Source organism: Equus przewalskii, chromosome 15 (genome assembly GCF_037783145.1).
Source record: "Equus przewalskii isolate Varuska chromosome 15, EquPr2, whole genome shotgun sequence".
Classification (NCBI taxonomy): domain Eukaryota; kingdom Metazoa; phylum Chordata; class Mammalia; order Perissodactyla; family Equidae; genus Equus; species Equus przewalskii.
Genome location: NC_091845.1, coordinates 8,900,393 through 8,922,592, shown reverse-complemented (window position 1 = coordinate 8,922,592; position 22,200 = coordinate 8,900,393). Strand labels below are relative to the sequence as shown.

The following is a 22,200-nucleotide window of genomic DNA, read 5'->3' as shown; positions in this document are numbered from 1 at the left end:
TCCCAAACATGGTATTCCCTCTAACTTGGAGGAAATTAATTAGTGACTTTCATATAATGAAAATAAAGTTCAATGATTAAAAAAACACACCACCACCACTACACCAGGGGTCATTAACTCCAATACCTCTAGGGGCCTGAGAGGTCAAGCAAACTAGCAAAGCAGGTGAGGTCAGGGGGATGGGGACAGCGGCCAAGCGAGCTCAAACCCTGTCGAAGAAGGGCTGTGGGCGCTCAGCTCCAGCCGGTGCTGCCACGCGGGAACGCAGGCCCAGCACTGCCAGACTTTCGGGCTTTTTAAAAAGGTGATGGAAATCCAGATTTTATGTGAAATCTCTTCAGTTTTACATGCTGGCATCTAATTCACATTTTTCAAAGACATAGTACAGGCCAAATCAAACACATCTGAGGGCTGGATCTGGCCTATGTGCCGTCAGTTTGCAAGCTCTGCATAAAAGTTCAGCTTAAACAAATTACCAGTAATGTACAAAACAGGCCCTTCTCCTCCACCAGGCCCTCCACCTCCGAGAAATGAGGCGGGCGCTCAGGGATGGGGTTGCAGGTCAGGGGAGGTTCAGGGACGAGGTAGGGCCTGTGACATCTGTTGTCTAAATGAGTGGGTAAGAACTGGAAGTTTACATTTCCATTTTGACAGCGTCTGATCAAAACGGCTGCGTGCCATCAGCCTCATCCACACGTCCTGCTTTCCTCTATCAGAAAGCAAGATTTTCACTTTTGTTATGGAATCTGTCATCCTCCACCAGGTTGCAGAAAGCAGAATCGCGGGTTTGGCAGAGACCTTCTATGTCACCTAGGACAAATGGCCCTCCGATGCCTCAATCGCCACTCTGGCCTCAATCGCCACTCTGACCCTCTTTTCCAGGAGCCCAGCAGGGAGCCTCAAACACCACCGGGGAGATCGAGGCTTCCTGAGGCTGCTCGCCTGACCCCTCAAGACAGCTCTAATTGCTAGAAAGGTCTTCTGGACACCAGACTCCTTAAACCCAGCCCGAAATCAGATTAGGCTTTTTGGCAGCTGCCTCCCTGTGACTCCCAGCAAACTTGTTGTCGGCGAGAACCTTGAGTCTTTTTCACCAGCGCTGCTGCCGAGCGCTTCTCTCCCCAGTGTGTACTCGGCCAGCTGGGTTTCTAGACAGAAGGGCAAGACTTTACCCTGTTTTCCTTATTAAATTTCAGCCCACCTACATGTTGCTTTGAGGTGGCCATCCGCTCACAGGTACGAGTCTTTGCTAGTTTCCCAGATTCTTTTAAGAAGACCTTGACCCAATTGTCGAAGCTGAGGGCTCTGCACTTAATTGATGCCACAAATGGCACCGGGGCACGTGCCAGTAAATACAACCTGCTGTCTACCTTCTCCAAAGCCTGGTTGCTGGAAATAATATTTATGGAGAATTGAATGAAGGTTGATCCATGCCTCCAGATCAAAGAACGCAAATGCGGACAGGAGCTAAGCAGGCAACAAGAATGAGTGAAGCCGACCAGGTGTGCCCTAGAGCAAAGTGGAGCCCGCGCCCCACTGGAAGGGGGCAGCCAATTTTTGCTTCTAAGAACGACGGCCCAGTGTTCCTAGACAGAAATCTGGATTTTTATGTAAACTCTCCTGAGTTCTTTTAAAACTTTCTTAATTTTTAAATTTTGGAAACGAATTCACTTTTGTAAATGTTCCAAAGGCCAAAAAACATAGAAATGGATCTGAGTTTGCCTGTCAGCTGCCAGTTCTGCCGCAGCTGTTCTAAGTTTCACTCTTGGATCCAGTCAAGCCCTCCAAATCTGGGTAAGGACAATAATGGGGAGCGCTTGCTGAGTGTTGCAGACACTCGGCGAAATACTGAGAGTGGATTATCTCATTTAATCCTCACAAGAGTCCAGAGAGGCGCCCATTTGAAAGAGATGGAAACTGAGGCATAGAGAGGGGAGATGACTTGCCCAGGGTCAAGCAATTGATAAGTGATGAAGCTGGAATTTAGTCCTATGTCTGTCTGACTTCAGCGTCCAATGCTGACTTTTTGGACCACACTGAGCAGACCCGTTTTGAGTGAGTTGCGCTTTGGTGTTTAAACTATCAACCTACATTGAGGGATTTTTAACTACTAAAAATGTGTTGTAGTGACTGCTCTGGGGGTGACTAAGGCCACTGTCCACCACATCACCAGGTCCTTAACAGCCTCCAGCAGCTGAAGGGCCCTCCTGCCCACGCTTCCCCCGACTCGATCTGGGTCAGAGTCAAACACCACGGCACTTCTCCTTGGGGGAGAGTAACTTGCCCTTGACTCCAACCTCAAACTCATCCTTGAGGAGTAGAGAAGGATTTGCTTAAAACAATGACAGGGAGTCTCTACCGTGAAATTTGAAAGGATGCTGGCAAGTTAGAGGCATTTTTATATCATAGACATTGAATCATTTGTTATGCTGCCCTGCGATTCTCATTGTGCAACCCTATCTGATGAGCATAATGTGAGACAGAAGATAGAATATAACTTCTTGGCCTTATCCGGAAGTGGCAAACCCAACCGCTTATAGAAACCAGGCAGCTTAGGTAAATGAGTGAAGCAGTGGGTGTGAGATGAGGGGCGCGGGGACCAAGAGGGGTGCAGGGACCAAGAACTCCTGGCCCCAGAAGTGGCAGCGACTCTGGACCGCATCATGTGACAATGGCGGCTGCTCCTCAGCCAGACTCGGCTACCATGTGGGAATGGGGGCCCAGTGCAGCTAGATCATCTGACTTGTTCTCAAATAATCAGAAATACAGATTTTCCTATGAGGTTGCCCAGTTTTGTCGTGCATCTCAGTATCACTGGCCTGCAGACCAGTTCTTGCTTAGTGATCAGCTCTAGTCTGGGAAAAAATAAGTTGAATTTTTTTATTTAGTCTTGAGCTGCTTTAAACATCTGGAGAAGGAGAAGGACGTCAAGGAGGCGTTCTTAAGTCCTTGGGGACTAAACTACCCAGCGCCTGGCTGCACAGCAGGCATACTGGGGAGCAGCGCTGAGGACGCAGGCTGAGCCTCACGGATGCTCCATGGCCACATCCTAAGTTGATCATACACTTGGCTGTGAAGCTTTTGGGGGCATTAGAAGAAAGGTCAACAGGAGTGTGGGGGGTGGATGTTGTTCTCTAGTGAGCTTAAAGGCAACTCTATTCACTCCTCTGACAATTAAGGTCACAATTAAGGGCATGGAAATCCATCCATTGGAAGGAAATGATATTATGGACAGGCCAGGTTCTAGGGTACCTTTTTGGCCCCAAATTCCCAGAGGTTGTACTTCCAAGGAAGTCAAAGGTCAAGTCTGGGTGGGTCCAAACTTCTGACTCCTCTCTTATGGCTGGTTAGGCCTGGTAGCATCTGGGAGAGAAGTCAGGGCAGTTGTCCAGGCTGGTTCTTATAGGGAAAGGGTCAGAGGTTCGAGCTCCAGACCAGCTTTGGTTACCCTGGAGCAACAGAGCCGAGATTCAAGGATGAGCTTGGAGGAACGGCCTGCGTGCCCAGCCCACCAGGCCGAGGAGCTCTCCAGGTGCAGAACAGCTCACCAGACTCCTGCATTGCGGTGTTGAGATGCAGCTTTGGGACATGTGTTCGTTTCCCAGTCAGTGGCCTCCATCATCTATTTCCCTCTGCAACCTCTTGGGGAGGGACCAAGAGCCACCTGGACAAGGGACAAGGCTGGGGTCAGGGATGGAGGTCTGCCAGCCTAACCAAAGGTCAGTTTGTTATCAGCCCATTCCCATTTCCTTCTATTCACGGGAGAAATTCCTCTCAGGGCTCAATATCCAAAACAGATTAGCTTCTCTTGAAGAGCTGATGGTTTTCTCTTAAAGACACGATGAAACTTCACATCTTGAGAGTCGGTGCTTCATCCCACTCTCTCTGCTTCCTGGTGCTGTCTGCCACAGGCTAGGCTGCTGCTCTTAACAGTAACCACTGTTTCTGGAGCATCCACCACGTGTCTGTTCTGGCCTGAATGCTTTACAGAAATGCCCGAAGTAGGTACGATTGCTCCTGTTTGACAGAGGTGCAGAGAGCTGAGCCTCAGAGAGGTGGAACAGTTTGTCCTTGACTAACAGGTGGCACAGCTGGAATGTGAGCTCAGATCTGCTGGACTTCAGAGCCTGCAGTGTTACGCTTATCGCTGTGATTATTAATAACAATAGCAACACTGGTCGAGTCCTTACTATGTGCCAGGCACCGTGCCGAGAGCTGACATGCAGTATCTCATTTAACCCCCTAGATGGAGGTGGGATTAGTATCTTCACTTTACAGATGAGGAAACTGAGGCTTAAAGAGATGAAAAGACTTGCCCAAAGTCACACAGCTAGCAAGTAGCAAAGCTGGGCTGCAAACCTCAGGCAATTTGATACCAACAACCATGTTCTTGATTACTAAGCTGGCCTTCCTTGGTTTCCTGCCGTTCTCACACTGGGTGGGCTTGCTCACGTCCTCATCCAAATTCTCAGTTAAAATACTGAACAGACAGATGGCCAATAAGCACATGAAAAGATGTTCGACATCACTAATCATCAGGGAAATGCAAATCAAAACTATGCTAAGATACCACCATACACCTGTTAAAATGGCTATAATCACTAAGACAAAAATAATAAATGTTGGAAAGGGTGTGGAGAAAAGGGAACCCTCATACACTGCTGGTGGGAATGCAAACTGGTGCAGCCACTGTGGAACACAGTATGGAGATTCCTCCAAAAAACTAAAAATAGAACTACCTTATGACCCAGCTATCCCATACTGGGTATCTACCCAAATAGCTTGAAATCAACAATCCGAAGTAACATATGCACCCCTATGTTCATTGCAGCACTATTCACAATAGCCAAGACATGGAAGCAATCCAAGCGCCCATCCACCGATGATTGGATAAAGAAGATGTGGCATATATATACAATGGAATACTACTCAGCCATAAAAAGAGACAAAATCATCCCATTTGCAACAACATGGATGGACCTGGAGGGTATTATGTGAAGCGAAATAAGCCAGAGTGAGAAAGACAAACACTGTATGACTTCACCCATACGTGGAAGATAAACAAACACACGGGCACAAAGAACAGTTCGGCGGTCACCAGGGGAAGCAGGGTGAGGGATGGGCACAGGGGGTGAAGGGGAGCACTTATATGGGGACAGACAAGAAATAATGTACAACTGAAATTTCACAATGATGTAAACTATTATGAACTCAATTTATAAAAAGTAATGAAAAAAAATTAGAGAAAAAAAACACTCAACAGGGCAGAGGCTTTGGGCAGACTACTTGAGACCTCACTTAGACCGACAATGGTCCACGCAACAACTGGCACTTGCTCAGGCAATTATGAACCCGTCCAACAGTGCTCTCAGGCTGACCTGTGCTTAGGACAGTAGTGCAGGAGAGGGGAGAAGGACGTGCAGATTCGACGCAGTATCAGAGAAGGATCCAAAGGACCGAAGCTGAGGTTGGCCCTCTCTTTCTCAGCTGCAGCCCTACACCAGGGCTCTGTTTCTAGTTTCTAGACTTGGCTCCAGGCCTCCCCCCGCCCCATTCAGATGATAATTATCCAGGTCTTAAAGGTAGGGGAGCCCCCACGCTGAGCCTCAGATAATCCTTCCAGCTTTGTCAAGCCACTGGAAGTTTTCCCACTTCCCCGGGAAATAAGGGACTCTGTGGTTTACCCGCCCAGGTCTGGAGTAGAGGCCAAAGAGGGCCTTTGTCCGAGGAGCCCGGAAAAGGCTTATTCCAGGGCCCTGACAAGCAATAAAGGAAACTGGGGAGCCAGGGGGCATTCCTGTTTCTCGGGAGACTTTTCTCCAGGAGTATCAGGATTTGCCTTTTCACGATCTCTTTTCATTCGTCTTGCCCTCCTTGCAACCAGCCGGCCCGCATTTGACAGTAATGAGGATGCAGAGACATGGCTCTGTCGCATTAGAAAACCAGGCAATTAAATTTTCCTTAGTGAAGTTCTTTACTTTCTCCTAGCAGTATCATTTCCGCGGTGGACTTGGATGAATTTTTTGTTTTTTAATTCCTTTCAACAGAAGTGGAAGGCAGTGTTTCCTGAAAGAGCATCTTCATATTTTCATAAGCTTAAACCTAACTGTGCGTGTATTTTTCTATCCTTGATAGCTATTCCAGAACTTGCTTTGAATGCCTCCTGTGTGGCGGGCACTGGGCACAAGAATTCAGGAACGAATAAAACAAGGCCCCGGCACTCAATGAGCTCACAGGAGACAGACACATAAACAACCCCACGTAATAGCAGCATGTCTAGGGGAGGAGCTTAGCAAAAATAGAAATAATTAACATTTCTGCAGCTTCTAGAGTTCACTTTCTCACACACCACCTCATTTGATCCTCACAGCAACTAACCTTTAAGGTAGATAACGCCCTCCTTTTACAGAGGAGGAAGCGAGGATGCAGAACGGAGAGATGAGCCTTGCTCAAAAGACAGATCAGAGACGGAAAATCAGGTCTTAAATCCCAGACTCTGGACACAGCACCGCATGGCTCCTGATTTAAATCCAAAATATTAAATGGTTGGACTTGACTATTCCACTTCTATACCCATCTCTTAGAATTTTGAAAGAGCAGGGAAAAACACCGTCCACACTACATGGGGGAATAATCCAGTAAAGTAATATGTTTCATTTCGGCAATCATTCTTACAATATACAATGAACACCACAAGAAGTTAAGCATAATGTAAATCTCTCTTGCAGGCATCTTTCTTTCTTTCCTCTTGCAGTTCAGCTGATGTCTGAGCATCCTCCATAACAGGAAAATTGGTCAATAAATTCCTTACTTACTGTCAACTTTCTGGGTTTTTAAATTAGAAAAGTCATCATGCTCATTATTTTAGAAGTCAATCAAAATTGAAGAATATAAGGGAAAAAGGTCTCCTTTCCATTGTTCTCTGTCATTATCTTCCTGCTTCACCCCTGACCTCCACCCTATTCCTGGTCCCCAAGGGAAAACATCATTACCAACCAATAAGAATTATCAGACTCAGGGGCCAGCCTGGTGGCACAGCAGTTAAGTGCACACGTTCCACTTCTCAGTGGCCCGGGGTTCGCCGGTTCGGATCCCGGGTGCGGACATGGCACCGCTTGGCACACCATGCTGTGGTAGGCATCCCACATATAAAAAGTAGAGGAAGATGGGCATGGATGTTAGCTCAGGGCCAGGCTTCCTCAGCAAAAAAGAGGAGGACTGGCAGTAGTTAGCTCAGGGCTAATCTTCCTTGAAAAATAAAAAAGAATTATCAGACTCTTTTTATACAGACCCAAAAACATAAGGATGCACATTTTTTTTATGTAAAAAAAAATAGGATTGTAATACACACACACGGTGGGGGGAGGGGGGTGTTCAGTTTTTTTCTCATTCATCAGTTAGCTACATGATTACTAAATGTTCTTTTGCCTTCAAAAAAAGATACACAGTCAAGTTGGTAAATTTACTACAGTCCAGGCCCAAATATTTCAAGTTCATGAAACCTGGGGCACTTGTAAAGTACAGCTTCCCGGGTCCCCCCCACCCAGAGATCTGATTCATTAGGTCTGGGGTGAGACCCCAGAATCTGAACTTGTTACAATTCCTCCCCACCCCCCCCCCCATCCATATTCTGATGCAGGTGGCCAGGAGCCACACTGGGAAAAACACTGCAGTAGGCAAAGCAAGCATCATGCCTGTCTAAGACTTACTGGAACCTTCCTTTTCCAGCTGCCCATGCTGGCAACTCCACCTCTACTGATGGGTTTCCAGTACTGCCCCATCTTCCTCTCCTTTCCAACCAGGCACACTTACTAAGCGTTTCACCTGTAGGCTCAGGTTCACTGTCCAGGACTCTCAGTGTTGGTGACCCTCTTATCAGTTTATTCAATGAATGTTCAGCAAATGCTCCCGTGTGCCAAGCAGTTTTATTTCAACTAATTGACACACACACACGAGTGAGGGATTATTATCTCCATTTTTCAAATAAGGAAACTGGTGAGGTAGTATCCCTATTTTTCTTATCTTTCTTGGATAAGAAAAGACTTATCCAAGGTCATTCAGCTAATAAGCCATAGGCCAAGACTGAAACCCAGGTCTGTGCGATTCCATCCAAAGCACGGTGCCCCCGCACATCACAGCTGCCTCCTTCCACAATCCCTATTCTTGTCTCCCCTACTTTCTGTGACTTTAGCACAACTCTCTCCAACCAGGATGGATTTCAATCCTCTTCAGTGGATCCTCGGCTTTAATTTCACCTTAAAAGCACTTATCCCACAACTGTATTTACCATCTTGAGTGTAACTATTATAAAATTCCTCTTCTGGAACCATTTTTCTCCTTGACCCCAGGAGTGGTGTGTTTCTCTTAGAAGTACTGATATTTCTGATGCCTTAAATATTTTGATGGCTTCCGACCCTTCTCTAAATGGAAAGATGGTTCTGTCTATCTCCGAAACAGCTCAGGAATTAATGGCGGTGAGATAAGCTCGGCCAATATGATGCAGCTTTTCAGATCAATATAGAAATCACCTGCAACATTTTCACCCATTTCGATCCATTTGCTCTAGGTTCCCCCAAGAACTCCGTACCACTCCTTCACGCCACTCAACAGTTTCGTACTTACAAGTTAAAATTGTCTTCCTCACAGAATTATGAAGTCTAGGAGGGCAGGGAACACAGTAGGAACTCAACAGATATTTGTTAAACTAAATCAAAGAACTGGCCCCCCACATGCTCAGCATTTCTCTCCCACTATTCCCAATAGCATAACAATTTTGGATTCTGGCAGAGAGCAGTAGGGCCTCCCTCATTTTTGGCACAGAGTTTCAATGGCGATATTATGCCAAGTATGAGATCCAGAAGACAGAGATACTCAGGGTAGGGCCCGGAGCAGGAGGATCAAGCCAAGACTAGAGCCCTAGATTAGCTGAGGGTCAAGGGAGAAATAAACTCAAAAGACCACAACCAGGCAAAAGGTCAGGAGCCCAAATGGCCGGGGTGGGAGGTCAAGGAGTAATCAGTTACCAGGTGTCAGAAGACAAGCAGTGACTGTTGCTCTGCCTCAGTTTCCCCAAGATGATATATCTTTGGGAGATCCAAAACATACTGTCTGGAGAGGCCACTGATCAAAATAAAAAAAGACACTACAAAGGGAAAAGTAACATACTGGCCAACTCTGCTTGGAAATGCCCCACTGAGATGACAGCTGGAGAGCAGCCATGTCACTCGGCCATTTGCATTCTTTAGTCCAAGTAAAATCTGAGAAGCGACGCCCACTCTTTTGTGCCCCTGAAAGTGGCTAAGGTGTCTCATTGCTGAGCATCCTCTCCTGTCATCTCTCTGTCTGATTCCTTTTAAAGCTCTTTTAAGCTATGGAAGCTCCCCTACGGAGCTCTCCCTTTCCGCTGAGCTCCCATCTCTCGGTGAGAACTCTACCCCCCTACAGGAACCCAGGCCTTTCTGTCGGACAAAGAGTTGGAAAACTTACTGGTCTAGAGTAAACTGTATTCTGAAAATACCCTCCCAGGTCATCAGAGGCAAGGAGACAGCAAGTTATCACCATGGAGCAGACCAGCAGTCAGGAATCCCCAAAGTGCCACTGATGACCAGGACGCGGGCAGAGAACATCGCGAGGGAAGGTGGAGCAGAGGAAAGTACAACAGGGAGGGTAAATGGCTGCTGAGGCTGCATGCTCTGCCCCAGACAGACTCTCCTTTACCACCTCCTGCCAAAGGCAGAACAGCTGCTTGGGTACCAACAGGGAAGTGAGACTACTGGGGACCAGGAAGGGGGAAGATTTCAGCTGAAAGCAGCTGGGACAGATGTGAGGCTGAGGGAAGTTCTTGATGCGTGAGCTCCGTTCCCCCCAATTTTATGCAAATCGGGTGGGACAGAGCGGCCAACACAAGCCAGCCACCACAATAGAATGTTTTCCAACAAACCAACCCCTTGCCCTCAAGTACCGTCCAAACGCGTGGGCGGTCATGCTTACTGATGGATGTTCTCGCTTGGCAAACTCTGTCTATTTTTAGGCCATACTCTGTTTCAAGCTCTAAGCCTATAGGCCTATGATGATCTGCCTATCAGTTTTATTTTTATTACTTTCCATTAAAAATCCCAGTTTTTGTTGTATATGGATATAAAACAGAGAAAGAGATGAGGTCTGGAAGGTAACACATTCAATGTTTATAGTGGTTATCTCAGCTAGTGGCTTCTAGATTCTTTGCTTTTCTTTTTCATATTTTTCTATATTTTCAAAACTTTTAAAATAATGAGCATGTATTACCTCCATAACCAGAAAAAAAATTATTAAAAAAATAAGACTCTCAACCATCATCTCCAAGGCCAAAGACTCATAGGATCCAACGGTTAGAAAGAAACGTCACGCTCCTCTCGTTTCTAGTCTCATCTCCCAGCCCTGCTCCATTCCACCTCCCCTGGATTTCAGCCACATCAAACTTTTCACCATTTCCCAAGTACTCAGGGCCTTTCACGACCCCTATGCCTTTGCACATGCTGTTCTCTCTTCATGAAATGCCTTTTAACCACCTGGACAGCTTCTACCCATCCTTCAAAACCCTACTTAAAAGTCCTTTCTTCTATAAGAACTTCTCCAGTTCTCGCTGGCAAAGCTGTCACTTTCACTCTGAGTTTCCACAGTGTGCGGTTCCAGCACTGTCCCAGGACTCACTATACTGTATTATAATCAATCTATTTTTGTAACTCTCTTTCCTAGAAAACTATGAGTCCATCTAAGACAGGGACGGCATTTTTGTGTCCCCATATCAGATACATACTAGGGACTCAATCAACAGAAGATATTGGATTCCCTGCAGTAACCCTGCAAGTGGCCACCCGATGTCTCTGCCTCGTTCCCTCTAAGCCATCGGCTGGACGGCTCTGCATAGATACAATTGTCCCTTCTTTGGACTCTTCATCTTCCTGAATTACCTCTCAGCCAGAGTTTGGGGAAAGCCTGGATCTGCTTCACTATGTGCCTCTAAACTACAGTTGCCAGCACATTCCCACGCGCCCTGAGGCAGAATATCTATGTGTGCTTCTGTGCAAAGTCCATCACAAGGACACCTACGTTCATTCGCTCATTCAACAAATATTCTGATCACCTATTATACACCAAGCGCTGTTCTAGGTGCTAACAAAACACAAATGAACAAGAGAAACAAAAGTCTTGTTCTTACAGCCTTTCGATTCTGGTAAAGAGAAGAAATAAACAAACAAGAGAAAAGACCATTGAGCCGTAAGGGCCCTGCTGGGAATTCAACTCAACTGGGCCCAGAGTTGCTCCAGGGCTACTTAAGACGGGGTGATGAGGAAGTGACATGCAAGCCGAGAGCTGAAGAGCAAGAAGGAGCCAGGCACGTGACAATCCAGGGGAAGAGGATTCCAGAAAGAAGGAAAAGCTACATGCAAAGGGCTGAAGCTCGAAGCTTGCAGAATGCAAGGACCCAGGAGAGTGGAGAGGTGAGGCGGCCGAGGTGGGCAGAGCAGGGCTTCCGAGTCAATTCTCATGCAGAGAGATGCTACCAGAGGGTTTGGAACCCGGGAGTGGCATGATTAGATTAACATCGTGTAAGGATTGCTGCCGGCTGCTGTGGAGAGAACAGACTATGAGGACAAGAGAGGAAGCAGGGGACCAGTTAGGACAGTGGCTTTCAACTGGGGCCTATTTTGCCCATCCCCCCAGGGGACATTTGGCAATGTCTGGAGACATTTTTGGTTGTCACCACTTGGTGGGGTGAATGCTACTGACATCGAGCGGGTAGAGATCAGGGACGCCACTTAACATCCCCCTTTGTACAGGACAGTCCCCACAACATGCATGATCCAGCCCAAAATGTCAGTAGCGCAGAGGCTGAGAAACCCTGAGTTAAGAGGCTGTTGCCATGGTCCCAGCAAGAAGTGATGGTGGTCTGGGCCAGGATGGGGGAGATGGCAAAGAAAGGCAATTCACAGCAATTAATATTTTGAAATATTCAAGGTTTTTCTTCCATACTTCCTTATGCCTCTTGGACTCATTCAGGCGGGGAGGACATTCTGTGTTCATTGCCTCGGGGAGAATACAAAGAAAGAGTCAGCCCCTCGGGGAGAATAGAAAGAATGTGGGCTGTTGGACAATAGCTTGAGAGAATGTCTGATGACAAAGAGCCAGGATATCACCACCATCACCTGCTTTCCCCAACACACTGACAAAGATTTCCAGGATTTGGTAGCAAGGTGTATGTAGATTTTATGGATCTATAAGGAAAAAACCTCCCCCCTTCCTCACCCCAAACAAGCCCAGGGAAAGAGGGTGATGAGGGAGCCCCCATATAAATTTGCAGAACCTGAGAACAGAGAAGAGAGGGGCACCTCCCCGGGCAGGGCCCTAGGGAGGGCCTGGAGGAAAAGTGAGGGCTGGCACGGTGAGACAGGTCTGTGACAAATGTCCAGAGTCTCTCCTGACCCTGCATGCTGTGCGAGACCCAGGAGGACCTCCCGAGGCTGCATATCATGTGGAAGGAGCTGAATACAGGGACACGCAAAGGAGCCTGGGATTTGGAACAAAGAAGGATCAGTGGCAGGGACGAACTACCCAAGACCCCACAGGAAGGAGGTATCTTGGTAGCTGCCAAAGCAGCTTGATGGTAAACCACACAGGCGTCCCTTAGCACTGCCTCAGTGCCCCGGACCTTGAGACACGCCACTGGCGGAAACAGGAGAAAACCCCAAACTGACTTGGACTTATTTCTGCTGCCCCCAGCAAAAATGGAGATGTGAAATGGAAATCAAGTTACAGAAAAACAGACAAAAGCATATTTCTTGTGCACCTGCATTTGTGGCTGAGATCTGTCCACTTTGAGGCGGCACGGGCTGTGGGCTTCTGCGTGTTCACCTGTGCCACTGTCACCTGACATCGACTGTCCAACCCCAGGGGCAGCACCAAGGTCCATTCAAGGCCCCCTGAACACCACCTGCAGCCGAGTGCACCCCCCCAACTGTCACACACAGGCGGGCACACACGCACACGCCACGCAGAGTGGATCAGGGGCGAGCTGTCGCCAAATTACCATTTAAATCAACAGTTGAGTGCTCTGTAATTGGAAATGTCAAACCCACATTTTCTAAGTGACCTCAAAACACCACATTGGTGTCACTTAGCTGAGCTGGATATGCGTTTGTTTTATCTCTTCCCTTCTTCAAACTGCCCTCCGAGACAAGCATAAAAATTAGGGAACCGGGCAAAAGGCAAAAAGAGAAGGAATCTGGATAATCCACAAATTGCGCAGCCTGACATTTTCCAAAATGTAATCTCGGGAACAGAGTCTTGTGAGATGTTCCATGAAAAGGTCTGCAAGATCGAGTATGTCTGAGGGAGGTCCGTGGCCCCTTCTGGGCGATTCACACTTAACACATTCACGGTTCCCAGAAGTCCTGAGGGAAACAAATCTAGTTAACTCAGTTTCTGCTAGAACTCCCAAAACCCGTGTGACCACAGAACTATTTTTCCACCCAACGCCTCTTTACATCCAGTTTCATGGAATACACTTCAGGGAACACTACTCCAGACATAAATTGGCTAAATGATTAAACAAATTAAGAGCATAGAGCCAAAATCCCCTCCTGGCCAGCCAAGATATTCCATAAACACCAGCAAGCCATCAGGAATGAATCATTTACAAGGGAAATCGAGCCCAGGACACAGCTCTCCGGGTCCCGTATTAGGCCAGAAGTTCCAAAATTCAGCACCTTTAAGCGGTCAACTCTTGTCGCCTTCCTGGCAGCTACGAGGAAGGAACCCAGTTTCTGGAGCAGCCTAACCTCATCCCCTCCTGACCTCTGCAATCCTTAAGCTGTTATATCCTTGTTTTGTCCTATTTTCCAAGGTGCCACTCAGCTCTGCCTCCCAGGTACCCATCACCCCTCGGGCTGTGCCCCACCCCCCACCAGAGCAGTTCAACTCCTTAGGTTCATTGATCGCCAACTAGATGTAGGCACGAGGCTACAGCAATGAACCAAGCAGTTAGAGCCTTCGCCCTCATGGAAACCTGGTCTAGAAGTGTCTGCGAGCCAGAACCCTTCTCTGAACATCAGTTTCCACATCCAAAAAAAGAAGTGGGCGAATTGGACTAGAAGACACCTCAGATTTCTGGTTCTCCATTTCCAGGTTGGTGGAGGTAGGTCTGGCAGCTCCCTCAAGGCTGCTGGGCTGTTTCCAGTGGGCGCTTTCCCAAAGATGACTCCCTGGGGGAGAGGGAAGGGATCAGCACAGCTCGGGGGCATCGAGAGGGGACTTGGAGAGGCTGAATTAGGCGCACAGATGTGTTAGAAAGGGTGAAGCCAAAGATTAAGACCCATCCCAGCCTGGCCCCCCAGTGAAGCATTGTTGCCTGGGCACGCATCTTGCCCCCCTGCACGACCGGAGGGCAGGAAGACACCTGTTTACACCAGAGCTCCGCCACTGTTCGCTGTGCAAACTGATGCAATTTACTTTATTTCTCTGAACTTTAGGTTTTATCTATAAAGTGGGAATAAACACGACTACCTCACAGAATTATTGGGATCATAGAACAAGATGCTGTATATACGACTGAGACCTAGAGCTGAATAAAAATCAATGACTTCCCACCGCTAAATACAGCCGTATGGCCTAAGCATGGCTTGTAACAGTCACTGAATGAATGAGTGAGGGAATGAGTGAATGAATAATAGATGCTTCTGGAAAGGAAAGATTATCCCTAACCTGTAAACCTTGGTGGTGAAAACTCCAGAAATGGCCGATATAGACCCCCAGATCCACTGATTTCCCCGAACCAGGAAGGGGCTGGAGTGCAGTGTTCCCCCAGCCACATCCACCAGGACTGGGACAAACGTCACCTCATCAAACAGCACATCAGCCTTCACCAACTCTGCCCTAATAAACAGCTTCCCTGTCAGGGACAAAAAGGAAATGCAGCAAACCATGAAAAACATTTCTTTTACCAATAAAATCCCAACTTTGAATGGAACAGGAAGTATGGGTGTTGCTGTGGGCTGAGTGTTGATGTCCTTCCACAATTCCTGTGCTGAAGCCCTAAGCCCCAGTACGATGATATGTGGGGGCGGGCGGGAGGTAATCAAGTTTCGATGAGTCGGTGAGAAGGGTGCCCTCACGGTGGGATTGGTGCTTAGAAGAAGAAGAGAGGGCGCCCTCCACACGCCCAGGGAGGACCACGTGACGACGCGGCCAGAAAGCAACGTCCACGACCCCGGTCTCGGCTCCCACTAGGCCCCGGATCTGCAGACACCTTGATCTTGGACTTCCCAGCCTCCAGGACTGTGAGATAATCCAACGATTATTTGAAACAATCAATGTCTGCTGTTGAAGCACCCAGTCCACGGTGTTTTGTTATACAGCCCAGGCTAACGAATGTCAAAGAAAATAACTGCTTGAGCTACAAGTTCTAAAAGTAAAACTTCTTGTCAGTAACTTATCAGCCACGCCCTCCACCCATCACGTGTCAAGCGCGGTGGGAAACAAAGATGAGCGTAAGCATTTCTGCCTCGAGAGTTCACGGCCGAAGGACTAAACACAGAATTGTAAGAAAGGATAGTAAGGCCCAGAATAGAGGGATAGATGGGAGGGAACCACTAATTCTGCCCAGGAGAGGTGGGAAGGCATCCTGGGAGAAGGGAGCATTTAAGCAGGCATTGACGGCCCATCAGGGGTTGGCCAGACCAAGAAAAGCTGCCCGCATGGTGGGGGGAGCACATTTTAAGCAGAACAAAGGCACAAATGGGGAAAGATTGGGAGGTGGGAAAGGTAGGGAGGATTCAGAGACAAGGGACTGGTCTGATGTGGTTATAAGAGCACAGGCCAATTACAGAGAAAATGACCGAAGATGAAACAGGAAAACGGGCTGAGGCCCCATCACCAGGACCCTTTATGGAGTTGCGCTTACAGGCCAGAAGTTGCAAACTCGTGGGCCACGGGCTGGAACCGTCCTCCTGACAGGTCTGTTCAGGCAGCATAGTGGTTTTTAAATATTTGAGCCACCATTTAAAAATCAGGAGACTTTCATCACTGCCCCGGATTTGGCAAAGGATTATTAGATCTGACCCCAAAAGCATGAGGAAAAAAAGTGGATAATCTGAACTTCATCAAAATGAAAAATTTTTGTGCTTTTAAAGGACACCATCAAAAAAGGGAAAAGACGACCCACAGAATGGGAGAAAATATTTGCAAATCATATATCTGATAAGGGACTTGTATCTAGAATATATAAAGAACTCTTACAGTGCAATAATAAAAAAGATAACCCAATTAAAAAAATTAACATTTAAAAATTCTTAAATAAAAATCAAGAGATTTTGTTTTAAAATCCAGATGACCTGGAGACACTGAAAGAACTGACCACTCTGGGCTCACATTCCTGCGTGGCAATGACAGACTGAAGCTGAGCAGCAGCTGCCTCCTCTAGGTCAGTTCCCTAATCAGCCACAGGCCCCACCACTCCCCACTGTTTCCCAGCCCAGCCTACTTTTCCCACTGAAGCCTGCGGAACAGAGTGAGGGCTCCTAAGGAGGTCGTCCACTCACTCACTCTAGTGTAATCCTTTTAAGACTAAACTCATTCTGGTGCTCAGTCGAAGTTGTTTGTGTTTTGGTTTTTTATCCCCTTCACTGATTTTATCACGACGTTCCAAGAAAACTCTTAGAAAGCCGAGACTGTCTCAGATACTTTGCATCTCTCACAAGACCCAGCACAAGACTAAGAACAAAGCAGATACTCAGTGCTTACTGAGTGGATGCATAAATGAATGAGTGAATACATGCCTCTCTGTGATCTTCAGTACCTGCTTTTTCACCCCCAAATTCTAGACTTTTGCTATTAGGAAGATAGCCTGAAATGAACTTAGGTACATAATAAAAAATAAAACACAAAAGTCAACCACTGCATTTCTATTTCAATTTTCTATTAGGTTGAAATGGAAATAGGAACTCTGAATAAATGCAGAACAGAGCATGAGGGCTGATGGCAAGATGAATTAAAGTCCAGGAAACCGACAATGCCTGGAAACAAGATCACCAAACACTATCGGTGATCTTTGAGAGAACTGTGAAAAACAGGATAGGTGCCAAAAAGCTGGAGATGGGCAAATGTTGTTCTGATTTTCAAAAGGGGAAAGAAGTTATAGCTTGCCAGTTCCCACCTAGAGAATACGGTGTCACTCTCAGGCAGAGTTCTTGAACAGATTCGAAAGGAACACTTGTGAGCACCTCAGGCAGGAAGCAACGTCCTTTTTGAACCCAGTTTGGGGTCACCAAGAACAAGTCATATTAAATTCACTTCATTTTCTTCTCTCTGACAATGCTCCTAGCCTAGGAGATTGGAGAAACATAGTAGATATAATATATAGGGTGCAGTGAGGGAGTGGGCAGTGAAAAGAGCTAATTCCACCCTTGGGCTATATTAATAGAAGCATTACATACAGCATAAAGGAGGTGATAGTTGTTTTCTTTCTCTGGTCACATGTAGAGAATCTCATTTAGAACTTAATAGCACTCCTGAAGAAGACATTTGATAGTACCATCTTTTGGAGGTCCATTTGGCAAAAACTCTTTAAAAGTATACAGCTCTCATCTAGATTTCTGGCACCTGTTGAAAAATGGAAAGATCTGGCTGGGCCTCCATTCCTAAATGGTAACAACGAATTGAACCCAAGTAGTCACTGCCCATTTGGACAGGACATGTGCTCTCAGGCCTACCATAGTTACTACCACCCCTTCTTATATTGCCCTCGCTGAGGTGGTGGGCCAGCTGCCACAAATCATCTTACTTGGCCAGCTTCACTCATTTATTCTATCTGCCACACACCCAAAGTCACTGGAGTTTGCAACCCAGAATGCAGCAGGTGCAAAGGAGAGTGAAGGTGATGAGCAGCAGCGAACTATTTATTATGAGCACGTGAGCATCACCATATGGACTATGGTTCATGTGGATCACAGGGGCTACAATCAGGTCTGCAGACTCGCCATGGGCAGTCATGGGGAAGCAGCATCTGTCTTGTTCGAGAAAGTCCCAAGGGGAAGATACCATAGAACCAGTGGGTGGATGAAGACATATTTAACCCAACATAAAAGCCACTTACAGCAGCCAGAGCTGTCCAAAGATAGACTATGTGGGCCGGGGAGGTGGTGAGTTCCCCATCGCTGGAAATGTGCAAGCACAGGGTATATATACTACAGTGTCGCAGGTATATAATCAAAGGGATTCAAGGATCTGATGAGGCAAGAGAAGGCATGAGTCTAAAATTTTTTACGATAGGAAAAAAACCATTTTCAAACATTCTCCTTTATTAGGTCAGTAAATTCTTCAAAAAGAGATGAAAGAGAGTAAGTCAACAAAGAACTCAGCATCCTTTTTAAAAATCAAAAACTCACAAGATTCACAGAGGATGAAATCTGTCTAACTCAGTGGAGGGTTTGCACTAAACTGGCCAGATGATACCCGGGGAGAAAGGCGCTCGGCACCAGGCTTTATTTTTGGTGATTGGTCAAACGTTCTTCAGAGGTGAGCAACAAAGGCCAGGGATGAAAGTAGGAGGGTAAACAATGGAACGCCATCAAGAGGCAGCCAGGCGCCCCCACCCCCCCCCAACTGCCATCTGCTCCTGACATCAATCCTTCAGGCAACAATGTATCGGGAATTCTGAGCCTAGAAGACAACGGGGCCTTCATGTTTCCAGCCTCGTGACCTTGGGCAAGTCATTCAATGCCACCAGGCCTCAGTTTTCTCATGTCCAAAACTGAGCTCCTACGAGCCCTTTCTCTACATGGTGCAGGCCGAGAGTTGTGAGATCTCGGAGTGAGCCACGCAAACTGTAGAGCCCTGTGCACACGTCAATAACTATGATGATGATGAACAAACAGAATTTTAACAGAAAAGATTGCAGACGGTTCCGGGCACAGCGGCATCCTGACCTAATCCTGTGGGTGGCAACTCCCAAGGAAGAGATTAAACTCTTGTAACCAGAAGGCAGACACTTAGAGTCTGGAAGAGACAAGATTATTTGGACAAATTTCCTACTGAAATGCACTACCTTGTACTTGCTAATTAGTTGCTAAAATAAAGGTGAACCGTAAAAAGTAGAAGAATCAGCTAGAGCAATAAATGCTTAATTGATCCTCAAGCAGAGTTCCCGGCCCAGGGGTAGCAAACTTTTAAAAGGGAGAGAAGCCAATTTCCTACCAAGATGATGCTTTTAAAACTCCAAACTGTCCAAAACTCAACATCCCCTTCTCTATTAGGGAATTTTTCATGGGAATGTCAGTTAAAAAAAATAATAGCCAAATTAGTTTTACAAAACATGAACTCCCTAAAAAGTATATAGGCAAAGACCAAAACTGGGTTTTTTTTCTGTATTGAGCAGTTGGGTGAATTCAAATCTCTGACCAATAAAGGGCTTGTTTCTAAATTTCCAGCAGGGCGGAAACATCCTAAGTCACTGTTTTCTGCACTGAACTGAAAGCGAAGACGGAGGTGAGCAGGGACCAGAAGCGTTTGTGCTCACTGGGGTCCGCGCAGAGGTGACCAGCATGCCGGCTTGGACCAGAACTCAAAGGCACAAGGCAGTTGGCGAGACTGGGAAAAAAACAAAGGCCTCCCCCGACGGCTGCTCCCCTCCCGAAGTTCCCCAAGCATCAGAAGCGTGTGCAGCAGCTGGGGATGCCCGGCCTCCCGCCGTTCCGGGAGAGGTGCCCCGACTTCCCGGGTCACCGAGTCTCGAGCTGCAGCAGCACCTAGAAGCAGGTGTGGCAACGTCAGGTTGCCTGAGCCCCAGATAACCAACACCGCCCACAACCACAAGGGCAGGCATCAACATCCACGGAAGATGTGTTTTGTCTTTCCTCCTTCTATGAGAGACCACAACACGCCCTGTGTCGCAGCAAGGAGAACCGTGACCAGAGAGAAAACAGATGCTAAGAGGCGCCGGCCCAGGCTTCCCTTAGGGTCCATCCTCGGAGAAGGGGTGGACATGGTGGATGGTGCCTGCAGGTTTTCCTTGCCAAAGCTGAGCCTAGGACTTGTGAGGGTGGGAGAAGACCCTGTCTGGCCCAAATGAGGACTCTGCCTGCGTTTGTCTCTGCGATTGTGTCCGGTTTCCCATGTAACCTTGCTAGCGTTTTAGGGAGCAAGGTTTTAGCTTTATCCTTTAGCAAGGATTTAGGGAGCAGCTTCTGAGAGGAGTGTGCACCCGTGCCTCCAGAGCTGGAACAAGCAGCCAGAGGTCATCTCTTCCTCCCGGCAGGCTTCCCCGGGCACCACGGAAGCCAGGCAGCGCCTACCAGCCCAACCGGCAACTGAGCTGTTGGCTTTGAATGAAGGCTGATGACCCTAAACACTAGTGCATGGACAGTGGCTGGGGCTGCACACTGGGAGAGAATACATTTTCTGCACCGAGCTCCCTCTTTATGCCTAAATGCCTGCATTAGTTCGAATCAATATGCCCCATAACAGTTAATCCATGGCAACCCAGGCCAGTGAGAGACACCGACAAAGACACGCAGCCCAGGGATGCTGCTTCCCTGTGCACACGCATGCGAATCCCAGCCCAGAGAAAGAGGCAGAGGCGAAGCCACAACGGAAACCAAAAAGGAGAAAGAAAAACAAAAAGCAGGTCGTAAAATATACACATCATATGAAGGGGCTTTTAGCGTTGGGAGGAGGGGAGGAGGCAGTGTCTGTCAAACTGGGCTTAGAGTGACATGTCACGGCCAAGATGATGGAGTATGGGCGACACTCCTAAAGCCGGGCGCCGGATCCTCCCCACACACCTGCAATGCAGTGACTGTGCCCGCTCTGTACTCCATGCTCCCAGCGCCAGCGCTCTCTGCAGTTGAAACCAGTCCGGACTTGTGCGGCTGCCGCTGTTTCTCCTCACAATAAGATTATTGATGCAGAACAACATTTCACGATGGCAGGGAGGAAAAGGGGGGGAAAAAAAAGCCAGAGCAAGAGAAAAAGGAAAGGGGAGGGGAGGCGTGACTCCCCAGCCCGCATCTCACCTTTTATTTGGGCTTCATATTCGGCGATGATCTCTTTGTCTTTCTTGAACTTAGTTTGCGATGACATCTTCCAATGTGGCCAAAGGCACTGACAGGCGGTTTGATTTATTTCTCCTTTTCTTCCGAGTCCACTCTCAAGCCCTGGTAATCACACGGCTCTGGTCGATTTCACAGGTTTAGGAGCTAATCTCTTTCACTCGCTGCAGAGCCAGGGGAAGAATCCTCTCGGTCTGGTAGGAAAATTCTCTTTACTCGTGGAAAAATGTCTCTAGTAGCTTGGTCTGGTCAGCTCCTCTTGCAAAAGAAGAACCACCACCCTAGGAGCACGGTAACCTGCCCCAGATTTTCAAGATTTTTCTTCCAAAAAAATAATAACCAAGAGCACTCACTCACACACTCACACGCACACACACACACAAACACACTCGCGCGTGCACTCACGCACTCATCCAGACATGCACACACACAGTCGTGATGCACACACACACATACACACACACACCCTCACTCACACCCGCTCACACACACACACACACATCCACAAGAGGCGGGGCGCCTCCTTGGTCGTCCTGTCAGCCCCCGGCTGGCTTTCGAAGGCTCTGCTAAGGAGATGATGGCCAGGTTGCCAAAGGGCCGGTCATCTCGCATCCTCCCTCCCCTCGGCGCCTCCGGTCTGATGTACAGTGAGGATCAAAGCCAGGAGAGCGAGATGGAAGTTCTCCGGCTGCAAGGCTTGGTGAACCGGGGCTGGACTGCTCACCCTGCAGGGCTGGCTGAGCCAGCGCTCCCCCGCCGCCTTCGTCACTAAGCCCCACCTCCCGGATTTTATAACAACTGACACATTGTAGCCTACAGGAGAGCAGAACTCACTGCAAGCAAAAAGGGGAAGAAACGGCACAAAAGGGAAGGCAGCAGGAAAAAGAATCCGGCTGGGAAGGCCTGAGAGGCCCCTGCAAACTCCCACCATTAGCAGTCGGGTTAGGGATTTTTCTTCCAAAAACTCCAAAAGGTCTACTTTTTCTTTGCACCGTGCAATTTAATTCAATTTCTCAAAGCAACGGCTATGTGACAGTTTGTCACTCTGTGGGGATTGTCTGGCAGAGGAGAGGGGCTGACCCATAGGCAGGCTCATTAATATTTGTTGAGCAACTGCGGG

The 22,200-nt window shown here is 47.7% G+C and overlaps 1 protein-coding gene across 8 annotated transcripts in view; it reads right to left on the bottom strand.

The window, feature by feature from the left end:
* Window positions 1-21,850, bottom strand: part of SRGAP3 (SLIT-ROBO Rho GTPase activating protein 3) — a 245,826-nt gene extending 223,976 nt beyond the window's left edge. For 4 of the 8 annotated variants that reach the window (XR_011527372.1, XM_070576661.1, XM_070576662.1 and 1 more), the window contains exon 1: window positions 21,045-21,844. Coding sequence is in view for 5 of the 8 variants with exons in the window: in XM_070576661.1 (XP_070432762.1) it covers window positions 21,045-21,111 (67 nt within the window). In the remaining 3 variants the exon portion in view is untranslated. Of the gene's footprint in view, window positions 1-21,044 lie in introns of all 8 variants that reach the window. The other 4 variants (XM_070576653.1, XM_070576655.1, XM_070576658.1 and 1 more) reach the window with 3 other exon arrangements.
* Between the last annotated feature and the right edge of the window lie 350 nt (window positions 21,851-22,200).